Source organism: Artibeus jamaicensis, unplaced genomic scaffold (genome assembly GCF_021234435.1).
Source record: "Artibeus jamaicensis isolate MK-2021 breed Jamaican fruit bat unplaced genomic scaffold, CSHL_Jam_final contig_415, whole genome shotgun sequence".
NCBI lineage: Eukaryota > Metazoa > Chordata > Mammalia > Chiroptera > Phyllostomidae > Artibeus > Artibeus jamaicensis.
Window position 1 is genome coordinate 22,594,691 of NW_026521823.1, and position 12,833 is coordinate 22,607,523.

The window sequence follows — 12,833 nt, forward strand, 5'->3', positions numbered from 1 at the left end:
TGTGCCGGTGGCGGGAAAGTTCCAGCAAGGACCAATCAGGCACCTGGGATTAGGTAGCATGGGCGGGGCGGGTGCCCCGCCCCTTTGAGGCTTCGCACCCCTAGGCCTGCCCTCACCTAGGCCACGCCCACTCAACTCCCGCGCCCCGCCCCGCCCTGGGGCCGCGGCTAAAACCCGGAGCCGCCTCGGTGCCCAGGGGACTGGAGAGGCGCTCTGAGCATGTGCAGAGCAGTTCGGTCGCTGCTCCTTCGGCCGGAGGCTGGGCCCTGGTGCTGATGCGAGCATCCGACTCGACCTCAGCCCCAGCGTGGTCAGCCCTCCCGGCCGGGAAGCAGGGAAGGAGCTGTAGCTTCGCTGCGGCCCGAGCAGCCGGCACGACAGTACGCAGCCCTGGGCGGCCGCGGCGCCTTCGGGGCCCAGGATGATGGCGGAGCAGGTGAAATGCGCCTCTGCGGGGGGCGGCTCCGGAGCGGGCTCCGGGCCGGTGGTGAACGCGGAGCTGGAGGTGAAGAAGCTGCAGGAGCTCGTGAGGAAGCTGGAGAAGCAGAATGAGCAGCTGCGGAGCCGAGCGGCCAGCGCCGCAGCCGCGCCGCACCTGCTGCTGCTGCCGCCGCCTCAGCCCGCCGCGCCGCCCCCTGCCGGGGCCTGCAGCCCGTTGGGTCCGCGGAGCCCCCCGGCCACCGCCTCCGCCTCCGGGGGCCTAGGGCTCGGGCTGGCACTGGGCACCGGGGGCAGCGGCAGTGGCAGCTCGGGCACCAGTCCCGCGTTCCCCGGGACCTACTGCCTGCCCAGCCCGGCGCCCTCCCTTCTCTGCAGCCTGGCGCAGCCCCCCGAGGCGCCTTTCGTCTACTTCAAGCCGGCATCCGGCTTCTTCGGCTCCGGTGGCGGCGGGCCGGACCCCGGGGGCGCGGGTACGCCTCCAGGGGGACCCCCCACGCTGCCCTCGCCGGCCCCCACGCTGCTGGACGAGGTGGAGCCGCTGGATCTGGAGAGCCTGGCCGCCTGGAGGGACGAGGACGACTACACTTGGTATTGCCGAGCTCCGGTCCCTGCTCTAGGTCCCTGACCTCGGAGGCCCCGGGGACGGCGGGAGGGAGTGGGCAGGAAGAGGGGGGGCCTCGCCATCGCCCCCGGACGTGGTGACCTTTGGCAGGTGCAGAGTTGGGCGCTGAGCAGAGGCTTCATGAGGGCGGAAACCTGCTTCTAATATCTCGGGCTGACCGGATTGGGGATGAACTGGTCCCCTCCATCTCCTTGTACTCTGCTCTCTCATTATTGCGCCCCAAGCTCCTTGATAGTATTAACTGAAAATTCCATGCTATCTTGTCTTTTTGTAACTCGGGGCTCTTTTTCCCAGTCTTTTTTTGGTAGTGACCAAGGATGGATAGAGTTTGGCCTCAGTCTGCAACTGTTTCTGCTCTTTCCTCCCAAACGAAGGCTGGACGGGATTTGCTTGTTGACCCTCCTTCCGTGGCAAACCACGCTGCCTAGTGATGGATCTCTCCTTAGAGATTCGCTCTTGTACTTTGAGTTGTGCAGTACTGTGTCCTCATGTCCTGCATTTGCATTGATGCCTTCTCATTTCAGACTCGATTTATTTTTTTAATGTGCTGACTTCACTCACTGGCTTTGCTATCCTTAATGTTATCAAAATTGGGGGCTTTTCAGGTAATGGAGTGGGGAGCTGAAGGCACTCTATTGCCTAGGAACCAGTCTAAAATTAAACTGGTGATTGAAAAAATCGAGATGAGAGGAACTTTTCATTTTTCAGAAGGTTTAAGTTATTAGAAAATTTGAAGCTGGTAGCATTTATTCCGTTGAAATCCAGTCATTTTCTAATTTCCATCAGTGAATAATTTTGGAGGGGGTTCTAATTCTTTTTATTATTTATTTTTCATGCTACTTATGGAATAATAACATGCTTTCTTCAGTCACTAGAGGTAGTGGGATATGGTCAGGTGAGTAGAAGCTTTAGATAGGATGGAATTCAGGTTCTTTCGGGGGAGGGGAAATGAGCAGCATTGAACTCTGCATAGCAGTGAGGAGAAGAATAGGTGTAGTCCCTCTTGTAACTTGGGTTATTCCATTTAGGACCCTTCCTATTTTTGCAAGCTGGGTTATCCTTACTTCCTTTTTATGTTCCTATTGCATGATTGCACAGGGGGGAAATGGACATGGAGAACGTTACTGGTTTCCTGTTGGGAATGGTGCTGTTCCTTTTCCCTTCCACTCTTACCCCAGAGTGCTGTGACTGTCAGGTACATGAACTGATTGGTTTGATTCTGAGAATCAATGTTTGGAGCATATTCACACTTACGGCATTCACCCTCCTTGTTGGTACATCCTCCTTGTTGAGCTTGTTGGCTCAAGTTGTAAAAATCAAAACAACTCACCACTTACTGGAACTTTAAGCCATTCTTTTTGGAAGCTAACCTTTATTTCTGGGGAACCCAGGCTGTGTTGTAATCTCAGTTTCAGCCTGCATATGGTCCTGGAAAATGCTGACCTGGTGGTACTTATGCAGTCACTAACTATAGGTCCTTATACCACTCATAGTATTTTAGATTGATTTACCCTCCCCCGCCCTCTCTCTTGGCCTTGGCCTTTTGTGAAGATGTTTGCTTAAGTAGTAAAGAAAACCTATTTGTATTTTTATGGGGATCAATTCTGTGCTTGACAATATTAGCATTTAAACCTTATTATGATATTGTTACTATTTTATAAATATATTAGATTGGTGTTAGGACATACATAGTTGTATAGTTTTAATTTTTTAAATGCACTGCCATATTTAGTTATCATCCAACTCTTGCTAGTATTTGATATCTAGACTCTTCTTTTGTATTTATTTTTAGTCAAAATAGCATTGAAGTACCTTTTAAAAAATCACCTGCTTAGTTCGATTAGCCCATTTGCACTTTACATGGTTTGAAGCAAATTTAAATTGTAGCAGGTTCTACTGATTTTACTCATCAAGTACATAAGCAAATGAGTAAATCATTGCCTTGACACTTTACTGATGTTTCTACAGGCAAATGGCACAGTATTTATAGAGCACTAATTCTTTCTCAAAACAAACCTAGGAATAGAATGCCAGGTGGAAAAACAGGGAGGGATTATTAATCTCAGGATGGACTTAAACATTTTTTAAGGTTACCTGAACCACAGAAAACTTTCTAGCATATAACATTTTATGCCTTGAGCTATTTTTGTAGTGAAATATTTTGGCTTATTGATGAACAAGTAACTGCCAGGGTTTAACTCGCTTGTTAATCCTTGCACAGCCTTTGAAGTTCCTTCCTCTCTGCAAACTTGTATCTCCTCGTTTTGTGGTCTCACAAACAGGGACCTTTTCATTTGGATTCTCTGGTATGTTTGCAGGAAGGCAACTTACTTTTATTGTTTACTAGGAAACAACTGTAGTAGATAATTTGTACCTGATTATTTTTAAAAAAGGTAAAAATAAGTTTTTAAATTTTTGTCTAAAAAGACAAAGCACAGAAGCAAGTATAAAGTTGTTTTCCTTCTAATCCTCAGCATACTAGCATAAGTCAGTTAACCCTGTTAACATTCTGTAGGTCCTTCAAGATAAAAACATAATCATACAAATCAATATGCAAATATGTACATCAGGTTTTTTATACTTTTATTGAACTATCTTGGATATCTTTGTCTCCCTGTAAGAATTACATTAGTGTTACAGTATTAAGGACCAAGTTACTCTTAACTATTACCCACAGTTTTTCATGTATTTTTGTCATGGCATTATCCTAGAGAGTTAAACAAAACTGATATTCGATAGTTTATTTAGAATAGTGTTTCACACTAAGATGTCCTGCCTTCAGGGAAAAAGTTCACAGATATAGATTAGTCATTGAACATTTTAGATGTTCTACCACATGAGTTTATTTTTTCTAATAAAATCTTAGACTGGAACTGTTCACCTCTCAGTAACAACCTGGACAACACTTGACCCAAGAACAATGAGAAAAGACAGTGAATTTGGAGCCTCAGTATTTACTCGATGTTACCTCATTGGTTAATGAATGATCTAGAAGGTCTCTTAGGTCTTTTTTTCCAAAGAATTATTTAACCTATAAGTATCTTCTATCTATAACAAAACAATCTTGATGTTAGAAGAATGATGTGTTTTGCTTTTCATTTTGATGAAAAGTTTTGAAACAAAAGTTGTCTTATTTCTCAATTGGATTTAAAGTCTTTATTTTGCCAAAATATACCCTGGTTATCTTAGTACAGTGCTGCCAGAATCATATGTCTCTGAAAGTTGAAGTTGGTTGAGGTTCCAGGGCCTTCATTCTGAAGGTCCAGTTGCTGTAAGCCCATGGCATTGATATTGCAGCTCCCTTACTTCACTGATAAGGGCCTGGAGTTCCCAGGTGAAATGACTGGTGTAAGCTTCTCCGTTACTTAGTGAAAGACCTGAGACAAAAATCCAGATGTGTACACAGATTCAGAAGTGTTTACACCATTGATGTTTTTCCTTAGCTTTTTTCTGACCCTTTTTTAATTGGTGGGCTGGAAAGTTAGTTTAGTGGATTGATCAACATTTTCTTTTTTTAAAATCAGTGCATTGTATCTTACAGTACAAACTTGATTGAGATAAACTTACTTAGTTTCACCTGTGCGTGACCCAGGTTGAAATAGCAAATGTATTTTTGCATTGCAGTCAAAGTTAGAAAACTCCCATTTATACTGTTTGCAAACAAAATGGACTTGCAGAAAAAAGGTGGGGAAGCACAGCTCTCTCGAGTCAGTGTGTGTTGTTGCACTAGGGAAAGTCAGGTCTTCACACCTCGGCCAGAAAAGTGGGTCTGTGTTCAGAAGATGCCAAGATAAAAACATGCCAGCTAATATATAAAATGCACTCATAGAAGGAGGCCTTTATTTTAGTGGAGTGGCAATTAGCAGAATATTGAGACCTGTGTAAAGGGAGGTGGCAGGGATTTTAAACTTGCCCAACCTGGAAAGCACAGGAGGAAAGTTCATAATTATGTAGGAAAAAACTGTGCTGTTTACAAGTTAAAGACAATTTAATGAATGAATGTTCATCTTCCACGTGTAACACCGAGACCCTGGACAGCTGGCTGAAGTCCTTGCCAATTCTTCATCAAGGCTGTTGAACACCTTGTACTCTACATATGGCGCAGCTGAGTTAGACCACCTAAACTGTTCTTTTGCATAATTGATTTTCAGTGAAAAGACCAGAGGGTGCTTCACTTTCTGACAATGCTAATTGAAAACAGCAGTGTTTTCTAGGAGCCAGAGGAACCGAGTGAAGTGTGTGCTGATGTGTCTTTAAAATGGGTACCGTGGAAACACGGCGGGGAGACTGAGCACTAGCAGTTTAGATCTGACTGTGGAGGAGAGGGGAGAGGCCGCTGTAGGACAGCTCAGCACTGAAATTTGGACTCCTGTGTCCTTGTAACAGCTTAGCGGTGGTGAAGTTTCTTCTGCAATGGCTGACCAATTTGACCCTAGCCAGGTGCCAGTTAATTCAACATTGTTTACTTTGACTGGAGAGTGATTTTGCTTATTAGTGCTGGTGTTTTAGTGCCCCTTACACAATAAAACCTGCAGCGATTGAGGTCTCTTAAAATTACTTGAAAATTGCTACATTCTACTTTTTAGTGACAGGTGTGTGTATAATATACATGCGTATAGGTGGATATTGCTGAATAATTGTTTTTGTATTATCTGCAGAAGGATGACTTTAGAACCAGTGTTCACTTGAGAATAGTTGATATTTTTTTCCAGACCACTGTCATACTTCATCTGAAATATTCAGGGCGATTATGCACCCTGGGTGGGCCTTGCAATATTTCTGATCTCCCACTGTTAGCACCTGCATTAAGAGGGTCCAGAGTGAGAACTGTATGGGAGAGAAGAGATTCTATTGGCAGGGTGAGTTTCTAGTCATGTGCTTTTGGAAGTTGTTGGAGAAAAGTTAAAATCAGAGTGGGACATTTTCAGATATTCTTGCCAGATTCTAACACACCATCAGTTAAGTTATAGAAGTCGAAAGAGTGGTTTGTAAGTCACTAGGAAGTACACTGTGTTGTATTAATGCTGGCAGCATAGGATATTGTAAAAGTCTCTGGCATTGTGACCATAATGCATAAGGTGACTAATGCCTTTTTAGAAGATGAGAACCATTTAGGAGAAACACAGGCGGTTTTTCTTTGCTTATCGGATTTTAGAGGTTGTACTCAAGGATGTTGTAGCAACATGATCTCTCCAACCGCCTTCTTTCTTTACTTAAATTTGGCCGCAGCTCTTAGCCATAGAAATAGTAGGCTCGAGGCTGTCTGAGGTACATTGTTTAGACACTGACTCTGAAATGCGTCTTAATACCATATATTTGCAGAGTGCTTCAAAAGTTTTATCAAAGTAATAGAATAAACAGGATGTACATGTTTCAAAAACTCATCTGTAGCACTTATTACAGAAAGCAGCAGTCCTCTCCTCTGTTCTGCCTCCCGAGTCTTCCCTCCAGGCTTCGCTTTGTGCTCCTCTGGCTGTTTCTGAACAGTCTTCACACAATGTGAACTCAGACATCTGTAGGCTTGTTTTGGAAAGTGGAGACTGAACTCTCTTCCCCTCACTGCCAAACCATTATGTCTCCTTTCCCTTCTGATCTTCTTCATAGTTTTTGTATTAAATCATTGTCACGCCTGCATTATGATTGTAACTGTTATTAGCTGGGCCCTGTTAATTGTATGTTACACTTATTTTCTCTAATCCCTTTGTTCCTCTGAGAGTTAATAATGGTCTCTCTTCCCCTCCTGCCCCTTCACTTTCTTTGATCTCTTATTATTATTTATCCAAATACTACTTGAGCCAGAAGGCCAGACACATTGATAATCTCTTACACCTGTCTTTAAAATGTGTTTTTGTAGTGTCGTTCCTTCCGGAGCCCTTAAGCCCATTGCTCCAGTCTGGACTGTTTGCTCCTTAGGCTGGATGGCCAGTGCTATTGTCAAGGGGATTCCTTATATTCTCTGCCTACCGAGGGTCCCCTAGTTCTTAACTTCTTTGTCTTCCTATTTTGTTTATTCTCGTAGGTGGGGCACAGACTCCATTAGCTTTCTGAGTGTGGGAACATGTATGAGAAGTGCACTGAAATCCTGCATGTTTGAAAATGTCTTTATTCTCTCCTCATCCAGGATTCAGAGTTGAGCTGGGTATAAAAGACTGGATCGGTCATTTCCCCTCATGTTTGAAGGAATTGTTCCATTTTAATTTTTATTATTTTCTGGATATTGAAGTACACTGTAGTTGGGATATATAATTTTTCCTGACTTTTTATTCAGATTTCTTTCTGTGTCCCTGGTGTCCTCGTGTAACATCAGTATGTGACCTGGTGTGCCTTAGTATGGGCTTCTCTGTTCATTTACTGTAGTGGACAGTGGTTGGTACTTTCACTCTAGAACTCAATCGACTGCCTTTAACTCTCAGAAATGTTCTGCTTTTTTTAAAACATAACCTTTTCTGTGTGCGTGTGTGTTTGTAATCTGGTGTAGGCCCGCCTAGTGCAGCCATTTAATTTTCTTATCTCACATTACAAATCTGTGTCTTTGTTTTGCTTCTGGGAGACTACTTCAGTTTGATTTTCCAAACTCACTTGTTGAATATTTTGTTTCTGCTATAACAGTTTCATTTTCCAAGAGTGAAGAAACTGTTTCTTTTCAATAGCCTGTTTTTGTTTTATGAGTGCAACATTTTCTCTCAGATGATATTTTATAGTTGTCTTGGCTTTTTCGTTTGTTTTCTGCATTGTTTTTATCCGCAGTGCTTTCCCTCTCCCTCTACTTTTAGTCTCAGGGTTTTACTTAGAAGGAACGTTCCAAATACCTGGTATCATTGGTTGTTCATACCCAGGGGAGGTATTGAAGCTGACCTAAAATTCTGCATTGGTAGAGTGCTTTGGCTGGTGCACTCTACTAAGTCATCGAGTGGGTAGCAGTTCAAGTTTCCCATCTCTGGGTCTTCTCTTGAACTTGCATACTCCTGGAAAGTATAAGTAAGGTGGTCAGTTCTTGGAATATCAAAGGTGAAGTGTGTTAGGGCTCTAACCAGTCAGCAGGTAGAGTTTTATTTAATTTCTCTAGTTCAGTAAGGTTCTTTATCCTTCCTTGAACTAAATTCAGCGTGCCCGAAGCCAGCCATTTTCTGGGTTAGCCTGTTCACACAGTAAACCTCTGGTCTTAGGTTATCACAGAGAAGGGGCTGTGGGACTGGTTGTTACGGGGTAGAGGAGGGACTTGGGGTTCCAGTTGTCCCTTATGCCTACTTTCAACCAAATTTCCTGCTTTCAGTTGCATGATCATCCTCATGTTCTATGAACTTCAGGGTGGGCGTGAGACATACTCCTGTACCAAACGGCACAGATGGGCATGGAGTATGAAAGAGAAATCCCCATTCATAAACATGGTGCAGTGAGTCACAGAGTAATCTGAGGTGCCAGTGGGACGAGAGCCATGCTTTTGAATGTGCCCTGAGGCTGTGGTCAAATGGAAGAACCGTGTTACAAAGGTTCTAAGAGACTAAGGAAATCTTCCTCTGGGGCTCCCCTGTAAGCAAAAAGCAGTGAATGCTACCAAAAGAAAACAGGCTTGAGTTTCTGAAGCCTTGAGACTAGAGGGTCAGTGGAAGCTTCCCAGCAGAAGCAGATATGAGCAGTTGTCGATTGTGGTGCTTCAGGTGGCAGCTTCAGGTGGCACTGGACAGCGATTCGAGGGGAAGCACGGGCTCAGGCGGTACCATGGTATGTATGTGTGTTAAACAGTGAGCGAACTTTAGTAAAGTCTAGAGACGAGGTTTCTCACTTGACTGGTTTAGTGGCTCATTTATGTTAGGGCTGGGCACCTCTGTCTCTGATTCACCTGTGTGGTGAGTAGGTGGCAGGCAGCCTGCATCTCAGGTCTTAAGAACACTGAGGGGAAGTTCTTGTCTGGTGACTTTCGTTAAAGCTTTATTAAGGTATAAGTGAACTGTAAACTGTGTATATTTAAAATGTACTATTTGATCGACTTTGACACGTGCATTCATTCACCCATGAAACTGGCACCACGACCCGGGTCATGGCTTGTCCCCTGTGCTCCAAGCATCCTGGTGGCCCTTTGTGTCCCCGCTCCTCATCCTGCCTGCCTCCAGCCCGGCAACCTGTGGGCTGTTTTCGTTTGGTCTGGATTAGTTTGCATTGTCTATACTTTTAGAGCAGTGAAATCATATAGTATGTACTCTTTTTCATTTATTTGTTTTGGTCTGGCTTCTTACAATCAAGATAATTATTTTGAAATTCATCTGTGTTGTTACATGAATCAATAGTTCGTTCCTTTTTGTTGTAAGAGCTATTCGATTGTATGACCATAACAATGAACTTATTTATCTATTCATCTTCTAATGAACACTTGGGTTGTTTTCAATTTTTGACTGTTACAAGGAAGTCTTTGTTACGGACTCATGTATTTGTATCTTTAGGCTAAATATTTAATGACTTTGGAATGGCCAGCACAGAGAGTAGGTGTATGTTAACTTTTTAAAAAGCTGCTATAATAATCTTTTCTGACGTGGTTATGCCATTTTGTATTTCTACCAGCAGCGTGAGTTTCACTTCTTCTACATCATGACCAAAATGATGGATAGGCTTCTTTTGAGAAGCCAAATGATGGATAGGCTTGCGATTGAGAAGCCTTGGCCAGGCTTCTCAATCGCAGGCACTCCGATAGGTGTGTGGTGGTTGCTCACTGTTGTTCCAGTTTATAATTCCCTGATGGTTCATGGCGAGCATATTTTCCCTTTGCCATCCATACATTTTCTTTGGTGAAATATTGGCTCAGATCTTTTGTTTGTTTTAAAAAATTGGGTTATTATTGTTTGCAGAACATACAATAGAATATATATCTATTGTATAGATACACATATACATATATATTCTACAATACGTACAAGTTCTTTCATAAGATACATGACTTGCAAATATTTTGTGGTTCAATCATTCATTCTCTTAATAGTGTTGTTCAAAGAGAAAAGTTTTAACTTTGATGAAGTTCAATCAATAATTCTTTTTTATGGCTTATGCTTTTGGTATAAGTAATTGTATCTAAAATATTTGCCAGCCCAAAGGTACAAAGACTTTTGCCTGTGGTTTCTTCTAAAAATTTTATAGGTTCAGGTTTTACGTTTCCGTCTGTCATGTGTTCTGTGTTAGTTAACTTTGGATATTGTGGGAAGCATAGATCCAGGTTTACCTTTTGCATATGGATGTCCATTTGTTCTAGCCCCATTTGTTCAAAAGGCTGTATTTTCTTCATGAGTTGTCTTTGGAACATGCCAAGAATCCGTAGTGTTCCCTATACGTGTAGTTCTGTTTCTTGACCGGCTCTTTTTGCCCATTGACCTACTTACCTTTCTGCCACATGCAACTGTTGGTATAGCTTTGTAATGAGTCTCAGTTGGCAGTAACTCTCCCATTTTTGTCATTTCTAAAGGTCATTCTGGCCGTTCTAGGACCTTTTCCATGTGAAATTTAGAATCAACTCCTACATTTCTACAAAAAGCCTGCTGAAATTTTGGTTGGGATTTTGTTAAATAGAGTAATCTAGAAATAATTGACATCTTAATGATATTTCATCTTCTGACCCATGAAGATTGTCTACTTATTTCTATCTTCTTTAATTTTTCTTAGAATATTTTGTAGTTTTTAGTGTAAAGACCTTGACATCTTTAGTCAGATTTATCCTTAGGCATTTTGTGTTTTTTAAAGTGGAGAGTGAAAATTCATAAGTGGAAAGTGAAAGTTCAAAAATACTCATTTTTGCTAATATATAAAAATACAATGAACTCTTGTTCATTGATCCGGTATTTTACAACCTGGCTTGAAATCTCCCTTTTCTGGTAGTATTTTTGTAGATTCCTCAGATTTTTTACATAGATTACCATGCCATCTGTGAACGAAGACAGATATACTTTTCTTCCCAGTGGAACTGTTGCTGTTTATTGCCCAGTGGCCCTGGCTGGAGCTCCCAGTCACTGTCTTGTTGCTGCCACCAGGAAAAAGGTTTCGTGGTCTTTCCCTGCTACAGGGGCTGTTTTTATAGATGCGCTTTAGTGAGATCGAGGATGTTTCCTCCTACTCCTAGTTTGTTGACAGTTTTTATGACAAACTGATGCAGTATGCTTTATTCTTTGTCCATTGAGATTATTATGCGGTCTATTTTAGCATATACACTAAGTTACACCAATATTTGAATGGTAAGCCAACCTTTTATTCCTGGGATAAACTCCACTTGGTAATGATGCAGTATATCTTTTCTATTCTGTCGGACTCAACTTGCTAAAATATTTAGACTTTTTGCTTCTGTGTTCATAGGGATATTGGTCTTTAATCTCTTTCCCTGTAATGTCGGTGTCTGGTTTTTGGATCGGTAACACCGGCATCATGGGAGGTCTTTGGATGTGTTTCTCCCTCTTCTGTCTTTCTGGAAGAGTTTGTGGAGAATCGGCATGCTTTAAGTATTTGGTAGAATTCAGTGCTGGAACCTTCTGGGTCGGGATTTTTCTCGTAGGTAGTTTTAAAAAAATAATTTTCCATCCTTTTATTTTTATGCTGTACATTTGCATTTAAAGTGTATATGTTGTAGGGAGCATGTAACTGGGTCTTTGTGAGTCCATTAAAAGTAAGGAGAGACTGGTCCACCTGCCCATCAGAATTTTTCTCCTGAGTTTTTATTGGTTAGGATTGTGTCCAGGGCTTGTGCCCAAACCAGACACCGAGCAAACAGGAATAATGGGATTCCTAGCATTTGCTCAGCCCAGGTCATGTGTTCTCAAGTGTGGTCTCCAGATAGCAGTATCAGCATCACCTGAGAACTCGTTAGACATCCGGGTTCTTTGACTCCCCCATCCCAAACGAACCTGCGGAATCGGGTTGGTTAGACCTGCCTGTAATCAGGTGTTCACATCTTTTGTTTCAACGGGGCCTCTAAGAGATTTCGATGCATCACAGATTGCAAACAACTGGCCTAGACTAACCTTTCCTTGGGCGTCTAGAGAGCTACGTAGTAATGGACAGTTCAGGGGGCCTTCAGGGTGGGGTGAAAGGGATGAATGGACACAGGTAGGTGATAATCTTGTCCTGGGAGACCAAGGCGGGGTCCAGGAAGATACATTTTTAACTAATCAACATGCTCTTGATGAAGGCAGGACTGTGTCCACACTCTCAGGGAGTGATGCTGTATTAGGATTACTATTAAACCGACTAGCAGCACGGATATTTTAGAATCTTCATCTGAAATAGGAGTTAACAAATTGTGTCCTATGGATACATTGGGCCTAGTTTATATGACTGGCCAGCTAGGTTTTAAAATATTATTAAATCATTGAAAAAATCAAAAGAATATTTTCATGTGAAACTTATAGGAAATCAACTTGATGTCTATGGGTAAAGTTTATGGGAACTTACTCATTTACAAATCATCCGTGATGTTTTCCAGTGGCAACAGTACAGTGGGGTGGTTGCGGCGGAGACCGTGGCCCACAAAGCCTAACTACTTTCTAGCTGGCCCTTTACAGGAAAAGTTTGCCAACCCCTGACTTAAAATAATTGATCGAAGAACAGTACATTCCCCGACCGTCTTGGATAGCTGATAAATTGCCCTAAGCATCGGGACTCCTGTCAACAGTGAAAATGTGAATTTTGAAGGATGGTATTTCAAGGACGTGCACCCACTAGAATTATGGTAACTTTGTTGGAGGAGTATTACTCTAGTGAGATTGGTAATTAGAATACAGCTTTATAAAGTAAGGTCAAT

At 42.6% G+C, this 12,833-nt stretch overlaps 1 protein-coding gene across 2 annotated transcripts in view; it reads left to right on the forward strand.

The window, feature by feature from the left end:
- The first annotated feature begins 209 nt into the window (after positions 1-209).
- Positions 210-12,833, forward strand: part of SLAIN1 (SLAIN motif family member 1) — a 55,211-nt gene continuing 42,587 nt past the window's right edge. For both annotated transcript variants that reach the window (XM_037154200.2, XM_037154201.2), the window contains exon 1: positions 210-1,029. In XM_037154200.2, the coding sequence (XP_037010095.2) occupies positions 422-1,029 (608 nt within the window). In that variant the 5' untranslated portion in view covers positions 210-421. The remainder of the gene's footprint in view (positions 1,030-12,833) is intronic.